Below are 24,226 nucleotides of genomic sequence, written 5' to 3' on the forward strand. Positions count from 1 at the left end.
TGACGTATCAGGAGCGTGTATTCCATTATTTTCACATACATTGGGTAGCTTTTCTGACTAACGTTGGAAATCACATGAACGATGCTCGGCGCCTGTTGAACACTGATGTCGTTGGTTCACCAAAGGGACGATGCTCCCCTGCTTATTTCCGTATAGAAGCGTGCCCTTGCTTCTGTCATATAAGCAACCTGCTTTAGAAGGGAGCTTAACCAAGTGAGGGATCTGTATTTTCAGTTTGAGTTACTGGTGACTCATGAGACGTCACATTCATTCAGAGAGCTTTCTTGCTAGCCTCTCTGCTTTGAGACTGGCAGTTCTGTTGAACCACACAAGCTCTCCAGAGTAGATGTCTCAGTTTGGCAGTCGTGAGGTCATTTGGAGACAGTGAACTTCAGGGGGTCCTACTGGGTTTGCTTTTGTCCTGTATATCTTAGTGATAGTAGAGCTGGGCTGGTAAACTCAAACTTTGACTTCTTCCCTTGTGCCTGCCTGCAGACCATGCCCCAGGGGTATACGATGTATGGAACACAGATGCCCTTACAGCAGGCGCCACAGCAGCAGGCTGGCAGCGTGGTCCTCTCTCCCAGCTACAACTCCAGAACCTACCCGGCAGCACATTCCAACCCCGCACTCATGGAGAGACTCAGACAGATGCAGCAGCCACCCAGTGGCTATGTCCAGCAGCAGGCCACACCGTACCTGCAGTCCTTGACTGGCTCTCAGAGGTGACACGTGTAGAAATAATGATTGCTATAGTGAACGCTCACGTTCTTACGTTTGTTATGTTTCTTTTCAGGCGTGGTGCTTTGTAATTATTTTTAGGAACTTGATATTTGCATATAATTTCCATTCTGTCATCTCATTTGGGGTAGCATCGAGATAGAAGCTCATGATGAGCCATGACCCACCTTGTTTACTTCATTGAAGAGCCCAGTAGTTTTGATTCACTTCCAGGGTATGGGTGTAATATGTTTAGAAGATCCTACTATGTTGGCTCCAGTGTTCTTTCTGCTCTCTTCTATTAAGAAAAGAGTTTTGTGGCTAAAAATCTCTGAGAAATAAAATGGTTGGTTGATACCTAGTAAGGCGTTGATCACTGTCAACAGTGCCGTACTAGAACATGCGTGGAGCCATGAAGTTTATGATAGCTAATAAAATTGCAATACTAATCGTCCATGGTGCTCATATGAGTTTTGTTGTATCTTAGTTTCTACCTTTTGTACCCCAGAGGTGGTTGGCAAAACAGGATTATGGTAGATTCTGTTATGGGCTTGTTTTAATCAGATCCCTTAGACACAGTCTGTAAGTGCATTGTCCATTACAGTAGCTACCAACCCCATGCGGCTATTTAAACTAAATTCAAACTAATTACAATAAAAAATTTAGTTCCTCCATCATGCTAGCCATGTTTCAAGTATACAGTAGGCACATACCACCAACAGGATCAGCTTCATAAGCATGTGTGAGGTCACACAGGGCCCTGTTCTTAGAAGCCCTTGTGATTCATTTAGGAGCCCTGGTGGTGCAAAGGTTAAGCACTTGGGTGCTAATGGAAAGGTTGGCAGTTCGAACCCACCCAATGGCTCTGCGGGAGAAAGACCTGACGATCCCGTTCCCATGAACATTATAGCCTAGAAGCAGTTCTGCTCTGTCACATGGGGTCACCATGAGTCGAAATTGACTCAGTGGCATCTAATAACAGCTACAACAACATGATTGGTTTAATGTCCTGTCACTGTCTTGAAATTATTATTCCTTTTTTGATCAGTGAGCCCTGCGTTTTTTACACTGGGCCCCGTAAGTTACGTAGCCAGTCCTCGTGGCCAGTAACCATTTTACTGTACTGTGCAGAGATAGAACATTTCAGTCACTGCAGGAAGTTCTCTTGGGTGTGCTGGTCTGGAAGAATTAAGTTTCATTCCAGCTTTTGCATGATGACGGATAGCAGCAATAGCTCCCGTGTGATATCATCAGTGGCTGGGTGTCAACTGCAAGTAATCACCGTTTGAATGAAAAGGTCCACGGTAGCACATTTGGGAAAATAAATTAATTTGGAAAACATGCATTATGTTATTTTTATAATAAGTGGCAGCATAGCATGTTGCTTGAGTACTTCAACTCCGGAGTCCAAAAGTACTAGGGTCAAATCCCACCTGTGCCATTTACTGTCTGAGTAATTTTGAATCAGTTACTTCTCTTGTTCTTTGTTTTCTCATTTTCAAAGTAAGCGTAAAGAAAACTGTTGACCCCTACGGGCTGATGTGCGAATAAATGAAGTAGCATGGTCCAGACCGTTGGCACAGTGCCTGCCCCAGAGTAAATGCATAATTAATGTCACTTCTTACTAAAAATGATTACAAATATTTTTAAAAAGTGATTTATACATGATTGCACCTTTAATTTAAATGGTCAGCGTGCGTGCCCATGTGTTCTCTCCTTTTGTCTAGCCATCACATCTGTCCCTGGGCATCTAGGTGATTTTAACCGCCGGCCTTTATTCCATTGGAGTTGCATGAGTGATGATGGAACACAGAGTGTTGGTGAATGTCGTGTGCAAATGGCACCGATGACAAACTTGACGGTGTTCTCGGGTATTCAGCTGTGTTATGTTTTGCAGACTGAACCATCAGACCCTACAGCAGAGCCCTCTGGTGAGCGGGGGAGTCGATGCTGTGCTGACTTCTGCACACCCAAACCTCCCCTCGGTGCCACTGCCTCAGGACCCCATGAGGCCCAGACAGGCGCAAGTTCGACAGCAGCAGAGACTCCTCCAGGTATGGGCCAGGGCCATGAGGGCAGTGTGGGATGGGCCCTCCCTCACAGACTGCAAAAACAGAGCAGTTACAAGAAGCAGAAGGCACTCAGGCGTTATTCAAGGTCCGGGGACTCCTGCGTGTCTGACATGAGATACTAAACTGCTGCAGGTTAGCTCCAGCCTGACGAGATTCTTCCTTCCTTTCTCTGTGCAGCTGTCAGCTCCGGGCTGGAGAGTGTGTTTAGCGGATCATCTTTGTCTTTGCAGAAAGATTTGAGAGGGCAGGTGGATACCTTCGTTTCCGTTAGCGTAAACCTCAGTTGATGCAGAATTTTACATGTGTGTTTAAAAAAAGAATGGAGTTTTCCAGAGCTTTCGTCAGATTCTTAGAGGGATTGATAATCCAAAACAAGTTTCTGTAACACCTCTAGTCTGATTAAACTGTGAAATTAGGGAAATGAGGGAAGAATATGTCAAAGGGATATATAATCTCGGCTCAGTTAGAATGCAGAGAAGCATGCTTCCTTTATTTGATGTAATTATTTGAGTCTCCTAGTTAAAGGGTTCCTCCCCTTGACAAATTCTTGCTTCCGACTTCCTTGATTAAGATGTCCTGGTCATTTTGTTTAATTGTTCCATTTGTCTTCATTACTGACAAGCTTGTCCTGTGACTGGGTTAGAGATTTTCTGATGAGACTGTACCAAAACAAAACAAAAACCGTTGCTGTTGAGTCTATTCCAACTCATAGCAACCCTGTAGGACAGAGCAGAACTGCCCCCCAGGATTCCCAAGGAGTAGCTGGTGGACTCAAACTTCCGACCTCTTGGTTAGCAGCCAAGCTCTTCGCTGCTGAGCCACATTGCACAATGGGCTCTAATCTTATCAGTAATCTAATCTTATTAGGAACCCAACTTGAGGTTCATTCTTATTTTATGTACCCCTAAGAAGGGGCGGGGGGAGAAAAAAAAAAACCCAAAATGGAGGGGCTATTGGGAATGCCCCTGCACAGAGCTGGGCCACCAAAGGGCTATACTCTCAATGTGAGGTCAATGAGAAATAAACCTGCTGTACAGAAGAGATAGCAAAGACACGTGCATATCTCAACATTGACACTGAACGGAGGGAAGAAAAACTCTCCTCTGGGAATGTGAACCAAAGCTCAGGTGGGTCAGGGGTCTTGATTCAGTGTGATCCAAAAAAGTTCTGGTTGGTAATATCTCCACGTGACAGGCAGAAGCCAACACACATCCTCTGTAGACCTGCATTTCTCAATCATAAGTTGCCCTTAATTGTGCAGTGCTATGAATTGTATCCCAATTTTTGACCCGTTAAAATGTAAAAAAAAGTTGCATCACAAAATTGATAAAATCTGGTAATTGGTCAGAGTGGGGGGTGGGTGTGGGGTGTGTCTACAGATTCGCAACCTCATTCATTGTATAGATGTCATCGCCAAGATGATATCAGCCTCCTCCAATCCTCAGTTTTGTTGCTAGTAAAATGGAAGTTATTATGGGACCTACCTCTTAAATTTATAATGAGGATTTAAATTATAAAATTTAAGTGAAGCACTACTTTGGTAATGTTACTATTAAATCTGGATTATTATTAATATCCATAGTGGTATGTTTTTAAATCATAATCATTTTTTCCCAAATTTTGAGGCTATACCTCCGAACATTTCAGGGCTGACCCTTACAGTTTCCTCTGTTTTAAAATTTCTCATTTGCAAATCACTGAGGGAAATTATTACATTATTTGTTCACTTATTGCATCTTATCTTACACTGGTGCTTTTCCAGGCAAACTTGGAAAACCTTTTCTTGTTGGATGAGTATTTGCTTTTGATCACGGTTAACATAACATGTCTTGCTGGTAATGTTTTTCATCACTGTCACATTTTCTGGAGATAGTTAAAGAAAAAGTGACATGCTGCTGGATCAGAATTACTCCTAATTCCTTTTATGGTCATTGGCTCCCCCCATAAAGGAAAAAGGTAATCATGATGCAGTTAGGTTGATTTTTCTTGGAAGAGTTCAGGGAGAGCCAGATGGAGAGGTGACTTCATGGTGCAGTCACTGTGTCCAGCTTACGTTGTTCACGGTGGGAGTGACTCCGCCTAGACCGCTGCTGGGCTGCCCTATGCCTGAGTGTTACCACTTACTGAGAAAAGCTGCGTGACCATAGCTGGTTCTTATCTCGCTCTAAAAAAGCCAGATGGTTTCCAGGAGGATGTGCGAGCCACGTTGGAAAATGCGAAGGGTGAAAAAAGGTCAAGCTGTCACCCTGGGGATAGAGAAGTGTTTGGGTGGAGGAAACTTTAAAGGTCATTGAGAAAAACCACCTACTAATGTTTTCTTCTCGCATCTCCCACTTGGTGGATTTCTAGTGGGCGTTTGTTGTATGACTTGAAAGTGTTTTCCAGGAGCTATGTATGTGAGCCGACTTTGTCGCTGGCACAGTTTCTGATTTTATGCTGAGAATTTATGTCAGCACATCTCACAAGGGCCAGTCTACATCTTCCTTTAGGAAAAGAAAACCTGTTCTCAGCTTCAGAAGTCCATCCAGATGTCACGTTGTGGTGTGCCATCAGAAGTCGATCCCGACTCATAGCGACGGTATTGGACAGAGTAGAACTGCCAAATTAGGGTTTTCAAGGAGCAGCGGGTGGATTCGAACTGCCGATCTTTGGCTAGCAGCCTGAGCTCTTAACCACTGTGCCATCAGGGCTACATCCAGATGTTATAGGGGATGGAAAAATGGCCCTCCATCAGTCCTTGCCTAACCTGCTAGCATACAATGGGCAGAAGCATGTGGAAAGGCAAATGGCATGAAAGGAGTTAAAGCAGTAAGTAGAAAGGGGCAGACAGTGAGTACTGTGACTGATGAAGGAAGAGTTCCTTGGGGCTCCTGAGAAGGCTTCATAGAGGAGCAGATTTTTGTTTGCCTCTTGAAGGATGAACAGCGTTTGACAAGGCAGAGATGCAAGGGACAGCCATATCTTATTTTTGCTGCAACAAAATAATTAGATAAAGTCATGGATTGAGTTGTGTCCCCCAATAATGTGTCAACTTGGCTAGTCTATGATTCCCAGTATTGTGTGATTTTTCCACCATTTTGTCATCTGATGTGATTTTCCTATGGGTTGTAAATCCTGCCTCTGTGATGTTAATGTGGTGGGATTAGAGGCAGTTATGTTAATGAGGCAGGACTCCACCTATAAGATTAGGTTGTGTCTTAAGTCAATTTCTTTTGAGATGTAAAAGAGAGAAGTGAGCAGAGAGACAGGGGGACCTCATACCACCAAGAAAATAGTGCCAGGAGCAGAGCATGTCCTTTGGACCCAGGATCCCTCCACTGAAAAGCTCCTAGTCCAGGGGAAGATTGATGACAAGGACCTTCAAACAGAGTCGACTGAGAAAGCCTTCCTCTGGAGGTGGCACTCTGAATTCCAGACTTCTAGCCTACTAGACTGTGAGACAAATTTCTTTTTGTTAAAACCACCCACTTGTAGTATTTTTGTTATAGCAGCACTAGATCACTAAGACAGATGAGATGTATGTGTATATGAGATTTGGAAATGGTATTATACCCCTACTCTTTCTTTTTCTTTAAATTCTTATTGTACTTTAAGTGAAAGTTTACAAATCAAGTCAGTCTCTTATACAAAAATTTATATATATACACCTTGCTATATACTCCTAGTTGCTCTCCCCCTAATGAGACGGCACACTCTTCCCTCCACTCCCTATTTTCATGTCCATTCTGCCAGCTTCTGACCCCCCCTGCCCTCTCATCTCCTCTCCAGACAGGAGCTGCCCACATAGTCTCATGTGTCTACTTGATCCCGGAAGCACACTCTTCACCAGTATCATTTTCTATCCCATAGTCCAGTCCAATCCCAGTCTGAAGAGTTGGCTTTGGGAATGGTTCCTGCCTTGTAAACCCTTACTCTTAAATGCATAATCCTTTTTCTTTCTTTGCAGATGCAGCAGCCCCAGCAGCCCCCCCAGCCCCAGCAGCCCCCCCAGCCTCAGCAGCCCCCACAGCCCCAGCAGTCCTCGCAGCCTCAGGGTCAGACGCTTGGCCTCCAGGCCATGCAGCCCCAGCAGCCTTTGGTAAGGCCCGGTGTTTCGGAAGCGGACGTGTGGGTTTCTTCTTTAATGGCTGGTTGAATTTTTCAAGTCCATCAAATTGTAAGGAATTAAAATAGCCTACATACACCCCAGGAGTTTTTCCCTAGAACTTTCTCGGAGTAGGGTTTTGTTGTTGTAGTCCCTGTATTTGTTTTCATTTAAAGGTATAAATACTTGGGGTTCAGTAAGTTATGCTACTACCCCTTTTCAGTTGTTTTCAGATTTAAATGGGCTGAAGTATTTACATTTAGGTGTCAAGTTTTTTTCCTAAACAATGTTAAAATGATAAGTGTACCATATATGTTTAGAAGATAAGCCTACTTTGATTTTTACTATAATCTCAAAAAGCATGAGACTGCCTTCTAAAATTTTATCTTTACTGATTTCAGCCAGTTAGCACTTGCTACAAGAATTTTTACATAATCCACCATCTTACAGTTCATCTCTCGTGTTGTGTAAGTCAACACTGGAAACTAAACCTCAGTAATTTACAATCCAATGTCGTAGTCCTGCTTTGTTATTTACTTCCTGTTTTTGTGTAAATCAGCTCTTTTTGTGTTTACTTAAAGGTATTTTAAAATATTTGATCACTGTCACTGGTCACCTCCCTTGCCACATATCAGGAATGTCTGTGAAAATAAATATTTGCTTAGAAACCAAAGCCAAACCCTTTGCCGTGGAGTCGATTCCAACTCTTAGTGACCCTATAGGACAGAGTAGAACCGCCTTGTAGTGCTTCCAAGGCTGAAATCTTTATGGAAGTAGATTGCCACACCTTTCTCCTGCAGAGCACCTGATGGGTTCGAACTGCTGACCTTTCAGTTAGCAGCTGAGCACTTAACCACTGCACTACCAGGGATTCTGATTCACTTTTAAGGAAAGGGAAAAAAACAACTAAGAGGAATGTCCATGTAACTCAGTGATATGCGTTGTGTGAGTGGGTACTCCGCAAGGCCAACTGGCTCACCATGCATGGCTCATTAGGTACAGGATTTGAAAGATGGTTTCACGACTTGTAGAAAAGAAGGAAGGACATGGCATGGGCGGGAGTGTATCAGGAGGGATCAGAGTGCAGTCAGGTGGTCAAAGGACAGTGCCCCAATAGGACTGATTAGTGGAACACGGTCACTGGAATATGACCACTCTCCTACATTTTACAAGCGTCAGCTATGGCTGCTAATCAGAAGGTTGGTAGTTCAACCGCCAGCCACACCTTGGAAACTACGGGGCAGTTCTACTCTGTCTTATAGGGTCGCTGTGAGTCGGAATCGACTCAACGGCAGTGGGTTTGGTTTTTTTTTTTTTTTTACCCAGAACCCAGTGCCGTCGAGTCGATTCCTTAGCCAATTTAATCTCCATTTTCTTTATCATGGACCTTACTTTGCGAGCTCTGACTCTTTTCTTTCTTTATTTAATGTGTCTGTGACATTTATTATAAGCCACCTAAGAAGTCCTTTTCAAGTTGAGGTAGTATAGAAACATTTATAGACCGCCTACTTCTTCATCATTAGAGTTGTATGATAGCAGGAATTGGCTGACCATTGCTTAAACATATTGTAGGAGGACCTTCTTTGAGTGAGACAATGTTCACTGACCCTGATGTCTCATCCAAGATTAGGATGTAACCTTAATTGCGAAATAATCTCAAACTGATAGAGATGTTGCAAGAGTAGTACAGAGAACTGCTGTGTACCCTTCACCCAGCTTCACCGGTTACTAACATTTTGCCACATTTGCTTTCCCATTCTCTCTCCATTTATATATATATATATATATATATTTTTTTTTTTCTGATCCATATATATCAGTTGCAGACACATAGCTTTTTATCCTTGAATACTTCCGTGTGTTTTTCTCAAGAACCAGAATATTCTCTTGGAAAAAGAATCTTGGTACGATTGCTAAAAATAAGGAAATTTCACGTTGACACAATACTGTCGTCTGTAGTCTGTTACACATTGTGCCAGTTGTCCCAATAATGTCCTCTATTGCATTTTGTTTTTTTTTTTTCCTGGTATCACACGTTGCATTTAGTTGTCAGGTCTTTGTGTTCACCTTTAATGTGGAATAATGCTGCAGCCTGTCTTCGTGGCGATGGCATTTTTCGAAATGTAGGTTGACTTATTTCGTAGAATGTTCCTCAGTTGATTTGTCTAATGTTTCCTTGTGGTTAGATTCAGGTTATGCATTCTAGGCAGGAATATCACAGAGCAATGTTGTATCTTTCCTAGTACTTTGCTGTTGGATGTATGTGACACCGGTAAATCCCATTATTGGTGATGCTACTTTCTTTTTTTAGGTGGTGTCTGGTAGTCTTCATTGTTAAAATGTTTTCCCTCTTAATTAACAAGCATTTGGGGGGAATAGTTTGATATAATCTAACTGCCCTGCTACTCATCAGACCTTCACCCACTGGTTTTAACATCTATGAAGTTATTCTTACCTAAATCCATTTTTACTGTGGAAGCGGAAAAATGGTGATTTTCTGACTCCATTGTTTTTCCTACATGTAACGGTTGGCATTCTATCTTAAGGAAGAGTTTTACCTTCTCCATTTATGTCTCTGCCTAAGTTATATTTTAAATATGTCTAACATTTGATGCTTTGGTTTTAAAATGTACAACTTACGGGAAGAGTTTAAATTCTTCTTCCAACTTTACCCAGTATCCTGTAGTTATGTCTGGCATCAATTAGATTAAATTTGGCAATCTAAAAATACTAAGGTAAGCCCCCAGAGATCCTTTTAGCTCAGTAATGAAGTCACTCCTGAGGTTCACCCTTCAGCCAAAGATGGAACAGACCCATAAAACAAAACAAGACCAAAGGGGCGCACCGGCCCAGGGGCAAGGACGAGAAGGCAGGAAGGAACAGGAAAGCTGGTGATAGGGAACCCAAAGTCGAGAAGGGAGAATGTTGACATGTCTTGGGGTTGATAACCAATGTCATAAAACATTGTGTAGGAACTGTTTAATGAGAAGCTAGTTTGTTCTGTAAACTTTCATCTAAAGTGCAATAATTAAAAAAAAAAAAAACTAAAGCAGGAAACTTAAAGTAGCCCCTCTCTTTTGTTTCTATACAGCAAAACATTCTGGTGCTGTTTTAACCGAAAGTCAAGAAATGAATGACAAAATTTTTGCAAATAAGCCATGTTAAGTAGATTACATGATGTTGTTCTGGCAAATCCTGAGCTTTTTTTCTTTCTAATTTAAAACTAAGGCATCTCCTGCTGTAACGCTCACATTAGCCGCAGAGGGTTATGTAAAGACCCGGGGGGAAATAACTGCCCTATAATTATACCTTTTCAGATATTTAATGCAGATTCATAAATGAGCACTTGACTGGTAATTATCAGGAACCCAATAATTTGAGAACTGTAACTGCTTTGGCCAGCCATTGCCAGTAAGGAAATGGTTACATAACACCTACTTTAACAAAAAGCGCACTTTCAACGTAGGACAACTTCAGTCATTTTTGAATATGTAGTAGTATGGTATTGCATTCTATCAGCGGTTTTTCTGCCCTTCATTCAGATATGTAGATAAATACTTTATATATAAAAAATGTATATATACATGGCTTATAATTAATAAGAACAATCTATATGTTGAATCACACAGATGGTAAGCACCATCATAGGGCTGTGTGACTTTTCAAAAGTATTGAACTTAATTTGCAGGCACATATCCTTATAAAGCACATGATAGTTTCAGCACAATTTTGGATCAGATTGTCATACGCAGTTACGCAAACATGAACCGAATCTTCCCCAGTGGTCTTTCTCTTTGGCCTTTTTTCCATCTGTTATCAAACGTTATTTTAGCTGGTGTATAATGTAATATAATGTAATGTGGAAACCCTGGTGGCATAGTGGTTAAGTGCTATGGCTGCTAACCAAGAGGTCGGCAGTTCGAATCCACCAGGCGCTCCTTGGAAACTCTATCGGGCAGTTTCACCCTGTCCTATAGGGTCACTATGAGTCGGAATCGACTCGACGGCAGTGAGTTTGGTTTTTGGGTTTTATAATGTAATGTGTAGGAAATGTATAAGCTGTTTATTTAAGCATTTAAAATCAGTTTTATTCTTAGTTCTGCTATGTAAACAAAGATAGATATCATTGGTCAGGATGTCAAGTATCTGAAATATAGTAATTTTGGGCATCATAAAAAATAAACCTTTGATTCCATCGCAAATTCAGCTTGATACGGCTGAGGTGGAAATTATTCCCAATTTCTTAGTCATAGTTTGAGTCAGCAGATCAGCTAATGCAGAGTTAAGGAGAGATTTTACCCACGTGTTCAGCTAGAATTAAGGTATATCGAATGTAAGGGAGAAGGAGCCCTGGCGATGCAGTGGTTAAGTGCTCAGTTGCTAACCAAAAGGTCAGCGGTTTGAACCCACCAGCGGTTCCATGGGAGAGAAGATCTGGCTGTCTGCTCCTGTAAAGATTATAGCCTGGGAAACCCCATGGGGCAGTTTTACTCTGTCATATAGGGTCTCTATGAGTTGGAATCGACTCAATGGCATACAGCAACAACAACATAAGGGAAAGAGTCCCTGGGTGCTGCAGATGGTTAACACACTTGGCTGATAGCTGGAAGCTTGGCCACTCGTGTCCACCCAGAGATGCCTCAGAAGAAACGCCTGGCCATCTGCTTCTGACAGAGCAGCCGCTGACAACCCCATGGAGCACAGTTCTCCTCTACACATGGGAGCATCATGAGCCAGAGCCAGCTAGACGGCAACTAGGTAATGTGAGGGAACTTAATATTTTCGTCCTCATCTGTTCTATTCATGGAGCCCTGATGACACAGTGGCTAAGTATTTGGCTGTTAACCAAAAGGTCAAATCCACCAGACACTCCTTGGAAACTTCTACTCTCTCCTACAGGGTCACTGTAAGTTGGAATTGGCTCAACGGCAACAAGTTTTATTATATTCATAAGTATTTAATGAATTTGTTACATATAAAATATGTGTATTAAATGCATTCAATGTTGGTTGCTAAGCCTTGGTGGCCCAGTAGGAGAAAGGACCTGGCGATCTGATTCTATGAAGATTGCAGCCTTGGAAACTCTGTGGGGTAGTCCTACCCTGTCCTATAGGGTCGCTATGAGTTGAAATCTACTCAGTGGCAATTTTTTTTTTTTTTTAAGGCAGTTTTGAAGTTTTTTAATGCAACAAGTTGCAGTTCGCTCACTAGCTAAAAATACTGGCATCTCAGGGATTGATGGGGTTAGTCAGAATATGACACAGTTTTTCCCCATGGCGTTCACAGGAAAGTAATGCCAGGGAAACAGAAACTTGCATTCGCAGCAACTTGAACGGGCAGTAAAATCCACAGTTGACCTCTCACGACCTTTTTATAAAAGCTCAAGCCTTCCTAAAAGCTGCTTTGAAAAGCACATTGTCTTACTTTGATATTTAGAGCACTATATTGTAATCTTGGCAGCAGTTTCTTATAGGTGGCAAAAATATTTTCTGTGTCTTACATCTTAGGTGGGCTAGGACAATTTAAAATATTTAGAAAATGAAAGATGTTTAGACTCAAGTGTTAAATTTCAGGGGTAGAAATTTAGAGTCCTGTTAATACAGAAGATGATATATGTGAGTGATTCTTCATTGAATGGTTATTTTTTAAAGCATTTAGGCATCTTACTAAAAAAAAGAAAAAATTTTTTTTCTTTTTTCAGTCAGGGTGTCTCTGTGTCTCAGTGTGTACACCTTCGTATGGACAATCTGTGTTCAGATGAGTACCAGGATAAATGTCTAGTGTCCCCTCCACGTACGTAGTTGATAATATTTCAAAAACTCATCTGGCAATTTCTTCTGAGTCTTAAACAGAAGGCTTTTTTAAGACATGACAAACAGACCTGAGGTGTGTGGCTCCTGAAAGAATTTTGTGAATGTGATAAAGGGTAGATGAGTTTTACACAAAGGTACGATAAGCCTTGGCTGTGTTTTCCGTTGTGGTTACATACTCTTACAGAGAGGTTATGGAATTTTCCCAAGTTTGGATGGTGAGGACATATACTGGAGCCCTTGTTTGCATAGGGAAGCCCGAAAAGGGGGACTGGGTGGGCTGTGGGCCTCTGGTACCATTTATTGAGATGTAGGCAGATGATGAGGGACCCACCTGGGCGTTAAAGAGTGTCAGTGGACTGGCACCATCATAACATGTCAGGACCTGAGCAGCTTCTGATAGCAAAAACTAGTGGTTTCCAAAGACATTCGTGTCACTGGGAAAGAAAGGAGTGTGAACCAGGGTTTCCTTTGTGCCTCAGGAAGAAAAGGCTGTCTCCTGATTTTATCTTGAGAGAACAATACCTTCTCAGGCACTTGGACCTGGAGTATGAGTTATCAGCATGATTCCTGTAAGGATGAAGAAAGGAAGTAGTGCAGAGAGTAGGTGGCTTAAATGGTTCCAAGTAACCAGGTGAAATTTTGGTTGGGGGTTAGGAATGGATGGAATGAGGAACAAACTCTGCACAAGGCAGTGACAAGCTCTGAAAACGGCCATGTGCGTGCATACAAAGATGTTGTTGTTAAGTGCCATCGAGTTGATTCCAACTCATAGGGTCCCTATAGGACAGAGTAGAACTGCCCTGTAGGGTTTCCAAGGAGCCGCTGGTGGATTCGAACTGTTGACCTTTTGGTTAGCAAGCCATCTGTTAACCACTGTGTCGCCAGAGCTCCCATACAAAGATAGGGATGTATATTTTAGTTCAGATTCGTGTTTGTATGTTAGGGGTGAAACACAGACATAATTTAATTGGCTTTCTCATTATTCTTAACAAGTAATTTTACTGAAACCTACATGCACAAAGACAGATTTTCATTTTTTCATTAAGCATGAGAACTCTGCCACGCTGGGTCTGAGTTGTAGCTGTCTTCTGCCTTAGGGAAATTGAGTCGTGCCTACCCCCTCTGGACAAGGCACATGTTCACCGGTGTCCCCATAGTATCACGACGCCCTCCTGTCTCCCCCATTAAGCCCTTTCCACTCAGGTACATCACCTGCCTGCCTTCTATAGGCGTTTGTCTGCAGCCCCTGTGTTAGGGGGTTTAACCAATGGCTTCCCTTTTGGGGTTTATTCCTGTATTGCTTAACAGTAATAATAGAAAATACCCCACTGAGCCTTATATTCTGTAGTTCTGATTTTTCTTTTCTTGGTCAGTGACCTTGGTTTTATATGTTACCGTAATTAGTTCAGCTCTTTTATTTAGCATACTTGTGCAGATATACTTCTGAGTTTATTAACGTAAAATTTACGAATGTGTGTGATCTTAAACAGCTGAGAAATCAGTCTGTTGTATTGGTTTGCCATCATCTGTTTAACCACCCCACCTGCTTTTGAACTTTTAGATTGTTTCCAATTTCAAAAATAGTGCCTACCAAGGATATTTTGGTATAAATTTTATTCCTCCTTTATGGTTTTCTCACTTAAAATAGAAATACAGGGAAAAAGTCATCTGTGGTTGTTTATCTTTAGTGCAGTAATAGCACAAAGCCTCAGCAATACTAAGAAACACGTTGTATTCCTCTTTATCTTTTGGAAACCCTAGTGGCTTAGTGGTTAAATGCTGTGGCTGCTAACCAAAAGGTCGGCAGTTCAAATCCACCAGCCGCTCCTTGGAAACCCTACGGGGCAGTTCTGCTCTGTCCTGTAGGGTCACTATGAGTCAGAATTGACTCGACAGCAAGGGTTTTTTTTTTTTTTTTTAATCTTTTGGTTTCTTAGTAGCTCCACCCAGATTTATCATATGTATTATAAATATATTTATTTGTATTTATTATGAACATCTCCAGCAGACCCAGTTCTTGTTACTGGCCAGTGCTCCCCGCTCAGGTTCTGTCTTTGTTGGAGGAGAGAGCAGTGAGTTGGCTGTTGAGGAGAAGCCAGCTCTGACTCATCTGGGGTTCTGATTCATGCAATATTGGGGGAGAAGTGACAGCACAGCCACCACCCTCCCCAGGATTTGCCCTGCTGCCCTCTGCTGACATTTATGATTCATCTTAACAAGGGCTTGTTCCATATGCACAGTAGAGACCATCGCCCTGAGAGACGCGATGGAGCTCCCCAGTGAAGTACCAAACACTCTCCCTCCCAGGAGAGGCCTTATAATCACAGGAAATGGTTGAACAGCCAAGCTGTGGGGGTGTTGTATTTTTGATATAGGAAGAGCTACAGAGATCTAGAAGGATAAGAGAAGTTTGGGGAGGCTTGATGAAGGTCGAATGTCTGGACCTTGGAATGCAATAGGATTCAATTCACTCCTTCTGACTTCTGGTCTTTTCCTTTGTTGACTGTGTCAGCGGGGACTGTATGGAGCAGTGACTGTCTACGCCCATGTAGGCAGGCAGCCACCGCTATACAAAGTGTATTTAGGAGTAAAACAAACTTAGAACAGAAGTTGGCGCTTATTCAAAATGAAGTGCATCAGAAAACAGCTTTTCTGTGAAAAGAGCAAAAACAAGTAAGAAAAGTTCATGCCTACAAATTAAATGTGGTTTCAACATAACATTATTGCTGGCTCAGTGGTTAAGAGCTCGGCTGCTAACCAAAAGATCAGCAGTTCAGATCCACCAGCCACTCCATGCAAACCGTCTGGGGCAGTTCTGCTCTGTCCCATAGGGTAGCTATGAGTTGGAACCGACTTGATGGCGATGGGTTTGGTTTTATTTATTTATTTTGGCTTGGCATTGTCATTTCCTTAGTTAAGTCCTTGCCTCCTGTGAAGGAGGGACATCTGGAAATAAGACAGGTGCCCATATTGGGACAATGTATTCGGCTTCTCTAGTTTGGGCCTCAATTACCGTTTTGACTTGAAAAGTAGTTTTAAAGCTTTTGATTTGTTATGATTAAATTAACTCACAACTAGATATGTTCACAGACCAGATCCTTTCTTTAGAGCTCCTTCCAGCTTTTAAGGAAATAATGTTTACACCGTCCCCTCTCTCGTGTCTTCTCACCTTAAACTCAAGTTGTCGTTGGGTGACCTGGAAACGTGCTGACATGACGGCTGCAGTAGGTTACTTACACAGTTGTATTAACTTTCAGTCAGAGATCGTATGTGAAATGGTCATCGTCTGCCTCAAGGAGTTCATATATTTCATTCAGAGATATTTTAGAAATTTTCTGTCATACTTCTGAAGTTCAGAAGTAGCCTTAATGTCCTCCTTTGTGAGTAGGAGAAATTCCCCCCATTCCACTGCCGTCGATCCCAACTCATAGCCCCCCTGGAGGACCGAGCGGAATTGCCCCATAGGGTTTCCAAGTTTGTAAATCTTTACAGAAGGAGACTGCCACATCTGGGTTCGAACTGCTGACCTTTTGGTTGGCAGCCAAGCACTTTTACCACTGCCCCAACACTCCTAGAAAAAATTCAGTCCCGAGAGCTTTATTTAGATATGTTGCTTTCCTTAACGTGAATTTGAGGATTGGAGCTTTTTTTTTTTTGGAGAAGGGAAAGGAGAAGTAATATTTATAGAAGGAGGTTGGAGAAGCTCTGGAGAGATTTCTGGTAACAGGTAGCCAGTATGTTTGGGGTTTTTTCCCCTAATTAAAAAATAGCATGCTGATCAAAATAATTGATGACGTTATGCAAGTTATTAGTGACCTTGAAGACAAGTACATAACAATTGCTCTGAAATACATCATCTGGTTATCCTGGGTCTGCATGAGCTGCTAGGTCTCTGGGGTGTGCTGTCCCTTCAGAGCAGAGATGCACCTTACTGCGTGCAGTTTTTTCCAGGTACTCCACGGAGGGCTCAGTGCATTGCTGCTAGGTCTCTGGGGTGTGCCGTCCCTTCAGAGCAGAGATGCACCTTACTGCGTGCAGTTTTTTCCAGGTACTCCACGGAGGGCTCAGTGCATTGCTGCTAGGTCTCTGGGGTGTGTCGTCCCTTCAGAGCAGAGATGCACCTTACTGCGTGCAGTTTTTTCCAGGTACTCCACGGAGGGCTCAGTGCATTGCTGCTAGGTCTCTGGGGTGTGCCGTCCCTTCAGAGCAGAGATGCACCTTACTGCGTGCAGTTTTTTCCAGGTACTCCACGGAGGGCTCAGTGCATTGCTGCTAGGTCTCTGGGGTGTGCCGTCCCTTCAGAGCAGAGATGCACCTTACTGCGTGCAGTTTTTTCCAGGTACTCCACGGAGGGGTCAGTGCATTGCTGCTAGGTCTCTGGGGTGTGCCGTCCCTTCAGAGCAGAGATGCACCTTACTGCGTGCAGTTTTTTCCAGGTACTCCACGGAGGGCTCAGTGCATTGCTGCTAGGTCTCTGGGGTGTGCCGTCCCTTCAGAGCAGAGATGCACCTTACTGTGTGCAGTTTTTTCCAGGTACTCCACGGAGGGGTCAGTGCATTGCTGCTAGGTCTCTGGGGTGTGCCGTCCCTTCAGAGCAGAGATGCACCTTACTGCGTGCAGTTTTTTCCAGGTACTCCACGGAGGGCTCAGTGCATTGCTGCTAGGTCTCTGGGGTGTGCCGTCCCTTCAGAGCAGAGATGCACCTTACTGCGTGCAGTTTTTTCCAGGTACTCCACGGAGGGCTCAGTGCATTGCTGCAGTCTGTTCTGCCTAAGCTTGTACAGATGAAGGGTTGTGTTTAATCCCCAGAAACCCCCAAAATGGCCTGTGGAATCTGACACCTGGCAGTGCTGTCTTAAAATGCTTCCTTTGTGTGTTGTTCCTTTTCTCACTGGTATCGTGGTCATAGAAAGAGTGAGAACTTGACCGAGAACCTCACAGCTGTCATTAAAGGCAAAAAAAAAAAAGAAAAAACCGTGGCTGTGAAGTCTGTTCTCACGCGTGGCAGCCCCACGCACGTCAGAGTCTAACTGCTCCACAGGGCCTTCAGTGGCCGATTTTTCACAAGTACATCACCAAGCGTTTCTTCTGATATACCTCTGGGTGGACTTTAACTGCCAACCTTTTGGCTAGCAGCCAAGCATGTTAACTGTTTGCACTACCCAGGGACTCCATTATTGAGGGCCTGTGCCCCGTTACTGTTGAGTCAGTTCTGACTCATGGTGGCCCTATAGGACAGAGTAGAACTTCCCCATAGGGTTTCCAAGGAGTTACTGGTGGATTCGAACCACTGACCTTTTGGTTAGCAGCCACGCTCTTAACCACTAAGCCACCAGGGCCCCCCTTCACTTATTACATCCTAGCAGCGAGGATTAAAAATATGCAGATTGCAGTTTTTAGGACTTCAGTAAATCTACGTATTGACCTATTTAGGTAACTTGAAAGTTCTGACTCCCACCACAGTGATAATTCCAAAATCTATCCAAGCATCAGAACCACCTGGGAGGGATAGAGCTTTCTAGCTCATTATCCCCAGACATTCTAACTGAGGAAGTCTGGGGAGGAGTCCTGGGAGTATGTTCTTCAAATTTCCTCTGATGGTTTTGTGTCCTCAGCCGTATGCAGAGTCCAGTTCCTTACAGGTGTGCAGTCGCTTGGTGGGAAACACTCAACCGCAAGGTTTCTCTGGGGGAGTTGATGGTGCTCCATGCCCCAGGGCCCAGGGAAGTAGTATGCAGGGTTCTCTTGCCTGCTGGTGTTCATGTACAGGTGGAAAGCAAGTTAAAATTAGCATCAAGGTGGCCTTGAGAGGAAGCAGATGTCATAACAGGCACCAGCTGAGAAGACCGCAGAGCATGACCAGATGAGTGTCGCCACTTCCTCTGGCCAACCGAAGATGCTCTTCTCAAGCCCTGTGGGATCAGAACCCTTTCACTTTCAAAAATTATTGTAAGCCCAAAGGGCTTTTGTGTATCTAGCAATATTTACTGTACTAAAAATTTACTGTACTAGCAGTTACATATTAAAGATATTAACTTAGGAATTTATTTTAAAATAGTAAACTCATTCCATGTTAATATAGATAATGGAGTTTTATGAAAAATAGCTATATTTTTAAAAATACAAATTAGCAAGAAGAACGATACCATTTTACATTTTTACAGATTTCTTTAATGTCCAGCTCAATAGAAGGCATTCCGTTGGTTACAGTGTTACACGTGAGGGAGCTGCTGGAAAACTGTGCCCCCTTATGCCCATGAAAGAATGGGAGTGAAAAAAGCAAATGTCTTAGTATTATTATTAGGAAAATAGTTTTGACCTTGCAGATACGCTGAAAGAGTCTCAAGAACCCCCAAGCATCCCTGGATCACACACTTTGAGAACCTGCTCCCCAGTACACACAAGCACGCACACGCACGCATACGCATACACACCCAAGTTTCTTAGATGCCTCGTTTGTGCCTGGGAACCTCCAAATATAGAATCTGAGGAGATCACTGCAGTGCGTCATCACTGTGAATTATTCTGGAAGCTGACTTAGAAGGTACCTAAATATCTGCCAAATGATGAGTGAATGTTAAATATTCATGAGGTGTGCACCCCAGTGTGCTCCAGCTGATGGGTTAAGATCAGAAATTTTTGTAGCCAACCATTTAAAATCTACGATTATTTCCAAATGAGCTAATATTTGGAAACTGGTATTTCTCATTAAGGATTGCATTGGATAGAGGTTAAGATTATGGGCTCTGGAGCCAGGATGCTTAGTTTGAATCCCAGCCCCAATGCTTAGTGTAGGGATCAGGGGCAAGCCACTTAACCCCTCTGAGCCTCAGTTTCTCACCGATAAAATGAGAATGATAGTAAAGGTTCGCAGTTCCTTATATCCATCTCCAAAAGTCAAACGCCTCTGGAAATGTAGATATTATTTATAACTATTTAGCAGCAAACTCTGACCCGAACTCATTTGGTAGCAATAGCTGACTGGAATGGGTCATGCGGCACTTTTCGTTTATCCTGCCTGACTATTCCTGTGTTTTGCTGCAGAAATTTGTTTAAGTGTTGTCAAATCTAGGAGTGTTGTCCTAGATTTGCTTGCTGTGTATATTATGAATATATCATAGCAAGCTGTAGAGGCACTGAATTCCAGAACACATCTTCCCCAAGGTCTTTGGGTAAGAGATTGAGGGTAGGCACTACTGTATCGGGATGAAACAGGCTAATATGTGTAAGATGCCTCCAACTGTGACTGGTACGTAGTGAGCACCATATGCGTTTTGTTAAATTAATAAGATTGATAGGGTGGTATTTCCAAAGAAGCATAGGCAGAACTGAATAGAAAAGAAAGCACTTCTTATTTTCCCTTCATAAATGAAGGCTAGATGTTCATTTTATTGTTCCCTCTTGATTTGGGGCATTTGGGGAAGAAAACAAAAAAATGACAAGGTACTGTATTTCAGCCTCGTATCAGGGAAAACAGTGATAGAAATACGCCATCAGTTTTGTGTTTCTTCTTGATTATTAGGAAGGCCGTAGGACTTGAAGTCACTTCAGAACCTGTCATTTCGTAGATTTCAATGAGCTGTCATGACATGCCTGGCACTGCTGGGCACCGGGGCTACAGCTGTCTGTAAACCCAAGTCCTTGTCCTTAAGTTGCTCACAGTCTATTGGGAGAGAAATATGTCCAGGCGTGGTGCAAAATTCACTTTTAGAGGAGATAAACCGGTGATACCCTATAATTAGGGTGGCCAAATACAATACAGGATTCCTAGTTGAATTTCAGATTAATAACAAATAATATTTTAGTGTAAGTATGTCCCACTAAATGCAGTCTTTGTCCCATGCAATATATGGGACATACTTATATAGAGCCCTGGTGGCACAGTGATTAAGTGCTCAGCAGCTAACCAAAAGGTCAGCAGTTCGAATCCATCAGCTGCTCTTTGGAAACCGTATGGTCACTGTGAGTCGGAATCGGGTTTGCTATTTTGGTTTTATAGTGAAAAAAAGCAATACTGCAAATGATTCTCATCAAAAGTCAACTTTGCTTCCACCAGATACTGATTTTTACTTCCCTTTGGAATAAACACCATAATTCCTTTATCAACTTAATGGGTGTAACCAGGGCGGGATTCTTCCGACCCTGCACTTGCATGATCCTAAGAACTAGACTCCATTGACATTTGTGCCCTCAGTGCCTCACTCTCCTCACCCTGGTCCCAGCCTGGGCAGTAGTATGCTGAGGGTGGGATGAGCTGACCTTGTAATGTATAAGGCAACCAGACCTGCCATCATGTGGGGGAACACAGTCCCAGATGAGCCCTATCATAGGGCGCTACCCTGCCTCGCCAACTTCTTTTCTCCCACTTATGCAAGGCAAGACCTGTGGTGGCTGGGCAAATCCTCTGACCACAGGACCTTCATTTTGCCAATGAAAATGAAAATATCACGATGCCAATTAGCGAACTAGGAAAGTGGAAATCACAAGGATATTAGAAGCACCCGGCACCATCTCTGGACTGTAGACTCCTTGATCAGGGTCCTTCAAATAAATGCTAACTAACCACCTGGCGGGGGGGTAGGGGGTCAGCAAAAAAAAGGAAGACCCTCAGCGAGAGGGACTGACACAGTGACTGCAACAATGGCTCAAGCGTAACAATTGTGAGGATGGTGCAGGACTGGGCAGTGTTTTGTTCTGTTGTACATAGAGTCACTACGAGTTGGAAACGACTTCGATGGCACCTAAAAACTACCAGCCACCACCTGGAGAGTGGGTTCCTGAATGGGCGGGGCACCTCAGATGCTAGCCACTAGGGTGTAGACGAACATTAACGTACCACACTGGGCATTGCGCATTGGTACCATACATTCCAAGCCATATGACCCCACGATCTAGTCTTTGTTCTTGTCTGTGATTGGCACAGTGGGCTGATTTCCATCCTTTCTCCTGTTGCAATTACAGTTTCCCAGGCAAGGCTTGCAGCAGACCCAGCAGCAGCAGCAGACGGCTGCTTTGGTGCGGCAGCTCCAGAAACAGCTTTCTAGTAAGTACTCCTGTCTGTTGTGGGACAGGTGGTTCCTAGGAAATTAAAAGCAAAGAAACAGAACAGCGAGCGGCACACAGGTAGCAGGCTCCGGAAACACCGAACCGTCTTCCTTGGTAGCATTTTCATCTTTGGCTTCGCCCACGGTGTTTTTATTTTGTTTTTGTTTGTTTTGGTTGAATGCTTGTTTTCCTGGAAAAGCCTCAATCTTTTTTTTAAATACTAACTTCAATGTTAGGAGACCTAAATTCTGGTGCCACCTTGATCACCATTAGCTGTGTCATATGGTCTTTTCATCCACGCAATGAGGAGACAGACCAGTGACCTCTTCTAGGTCTTGGGTTGTTATGTGGTTGTGAGGTCCAAAGGTCAGCTGGTGATGAAGGCAGTGACACAGGTCTCGTCACCTGCTGATACTGTAACATAAAGGGTCAGTTTACGATCGAGCCAGCTTGGTCTTACTCTTGATTTTCTCCCTGGCTGCTGTCAGTGTTGACTTCCTGCCAGAGTGAACGCACCTCTCACACCTCAGAGTCTCTAAAATATTTCACTCGATGGCTTCATTTTATTTCAGTTAAATCATGTAAAGAAATCATCTTTTCCAACTATGGTTTAATAGGTGTAGTCCAATAAACGGAGCCTGGTGGCGCAGTGGTTAAGAGCTCGGCTGTTAACCAAAAGTCTGCAGTTCGAATCCACCAGGTGGGCCAGTTCTGCACTGACCTGTAGGGTCCCTATAAGTGGGAGTCAACTCAACAGCAGTGGGTAATTTGTTAGTCTAATCAATGGAGTTGTGTTTAAAATGTTCTCGTATTTCATAAGTTCCAGAGTTCACACTCTTACATGGCCCCCAGGAGAATATAATTTTGAGTAGAGATGATGAGTTTATCTTCTGAATTTTTTCTAGTGTTTGGAAATATGTGCCTATGGTTTTTTTTGGTAGTAGCACCACTTCCGGTCTACCAGAGTTAAAGGAATGCACCCCCCCTCCCCTTTTTTTTTTAAGTCATCATTTAAGGAGCACATGCTTGGATCCAGGCACTGTGACTTTTCATTTATCAGTTCACTTAATTCTTAAGCTACCCTCTGAGGTTAGGTGTTATTTCTATTCCCATTTTATAGATGAGGAAATACTCAAAAACAGGGACTCTGAATTATTTGCCCAAGGCCACTTAGCTAACAGGAAGGGGCCAAGCTAGGACTTAAGCTCAGATCATCACCTTCCAGAGCCCATGTCTTAACCACAGGATAAGCTGAGCTGCCCAACTCCAGAGGGCTCCTCTGTACTTACATGTATGTTCATATATATGTCACTTGCCGATGAGTGATTCCAACTCATAGCAACCTTATTGGACATAGTAGAACTGCCCCCTAGGGTTTCCAGTGAACAGCTGGTGGATTTGAACGGCCAACTTTTTGGTTAGCAGCTGAGCTCCTAACCACTGTGCCACCAGGGCTCCAATTATATATATGTTGCCCAGGCAGATGGGGCCCTTGGATTTGAATAGTCCCACCTGAGTTGTTCAAACAGTAACTCTCTCTCACTGTGTGTAGTTTTTTTGTATCTCCCGACCCTTCTGTCTAACCCTGTATAGTTGTTTCGTATCTCCTGACCCTTGTTTATTTTTCATCTCCGTGTAATATATATGCATGCACACATGCTTGAATCAACATACACACTCTACAACATACACTTTGGCACATGCACACAGTCTCGCAAAGTTCTCTTTTATATACCTTACGGGCACTTGCAAAAAATGACCCAGTCCCAAGCTAAGACAGCCTTTCTTTCTGTCTCATCTGTTATGTCAGGGTTAAAACAGAATGCCTGACAGGTTGCTAGAAATGTTGAGAGCTTGGATGTTTCATGGAACATTTGGTCCTTTCATGTATTAACATGGAGTGGCTTCTTAGCTCAGAGGTGGAGAGTGTGGGTGGGCCAGTTAACCTGATTCTCAGACCTTGTGTTGGCAGACATGGGTCTCTGATGTAGAGTCGGCCCCTGTACAGAATGAATTCAGTGGCAATATCGGGGCCCCATCGGTAGGATCTCTGGGAGCTATGGTTGTACTCCTCGGCCACCGTGTTTCCCGTTCCTGAGCTGGGACTGAGTGCAGTGACAAGGGGGCGATACGTTGCTGTGGCAAACTTCTGCATCTGTGATTTTCTGTTTGCGTGTGTTTTTCTCCCTAGGTAACCAGCCTCAGCAAGGAGTAACTCCTTATGGGCATCCTTCACACTTCTGAGCCTGGAAGAGTCGAAGACGGGAAGTTTTGTGTTTGCACTGAAAAATAGAAAACCAGACTCACCACAGTAGTCATTCTTAGAAATGTTCCTTTGTTCTTTCGTTTCTTTGAAGCTTTCCTCTGTCTCACGCTACATTTCACACAAAGGTGTTCCAGCAGAAAAGGAAAGGAGAAGCTGTGGTGTGTGGTGGTGTTGTGTTCAACTTCAAAGTAAATTTAAAAGCGTGGATAATACTATCTCTCTATGA

General features: G+C 43.3%; 1 protein-coding gene across 16 annotated transcripts in view; it reads left to right on the top strand.

Moving 5' to 3' along the window:
• MED12L (mediator complex subunit 12L) overlaps positions 1-24,209 on the top strand; it is a 352,938-nt gene extending 328,729 nt beyond the window's left edge. For 15 of the 16 annotated variants that reach the window (XM_023555393.2, XM_064275606.1, XM_064275598.1 and 12 more), the window contains 5 exons: positions 496-725; positions 2,618-2,774; positions 6,739-6,870; positions 21,651-21,732; positions 23,926-24,209. In XM_023555393.2, the coding sequence (XP_023411161.2) occupies positions 496-725; positions 2,618-2,774; positions 6,739-6,870; positions 21,651-21,732; positions 23,926-23,978 (654 nt within the window). In that variant the 3' untranslated portion in view covers positions 23,979-24,209. The remainder of the gene's footprint in view (positions 1-495; positions 726-2,617; positions 2,775-6,738; positions 6,871-21,650; positions 21,733-23,925) is intronic. The other variant, XM_064275605.1, reaches the window with a different exon arrangement.
• The last annotated feature ends 17 nt before the right edge of the window (positions 24,210-24,226 follow it).

The sequence above is a fragment of the Loxodonta africana genome, chromosome 23 (genome assembly GCF_030014295.1).
Source record: "Loxodonta africana isolate mLoxAfr1 chromosome 23, mLoxAfr1.hap2, whole genome shotgun sequence".
NCBI classification, from domain to species: Eukaryota; Metazoa; Chordata; class Mammalia; order Proboscidea; family Elephantidae; genus Loxodonta; species Loxodonta africana.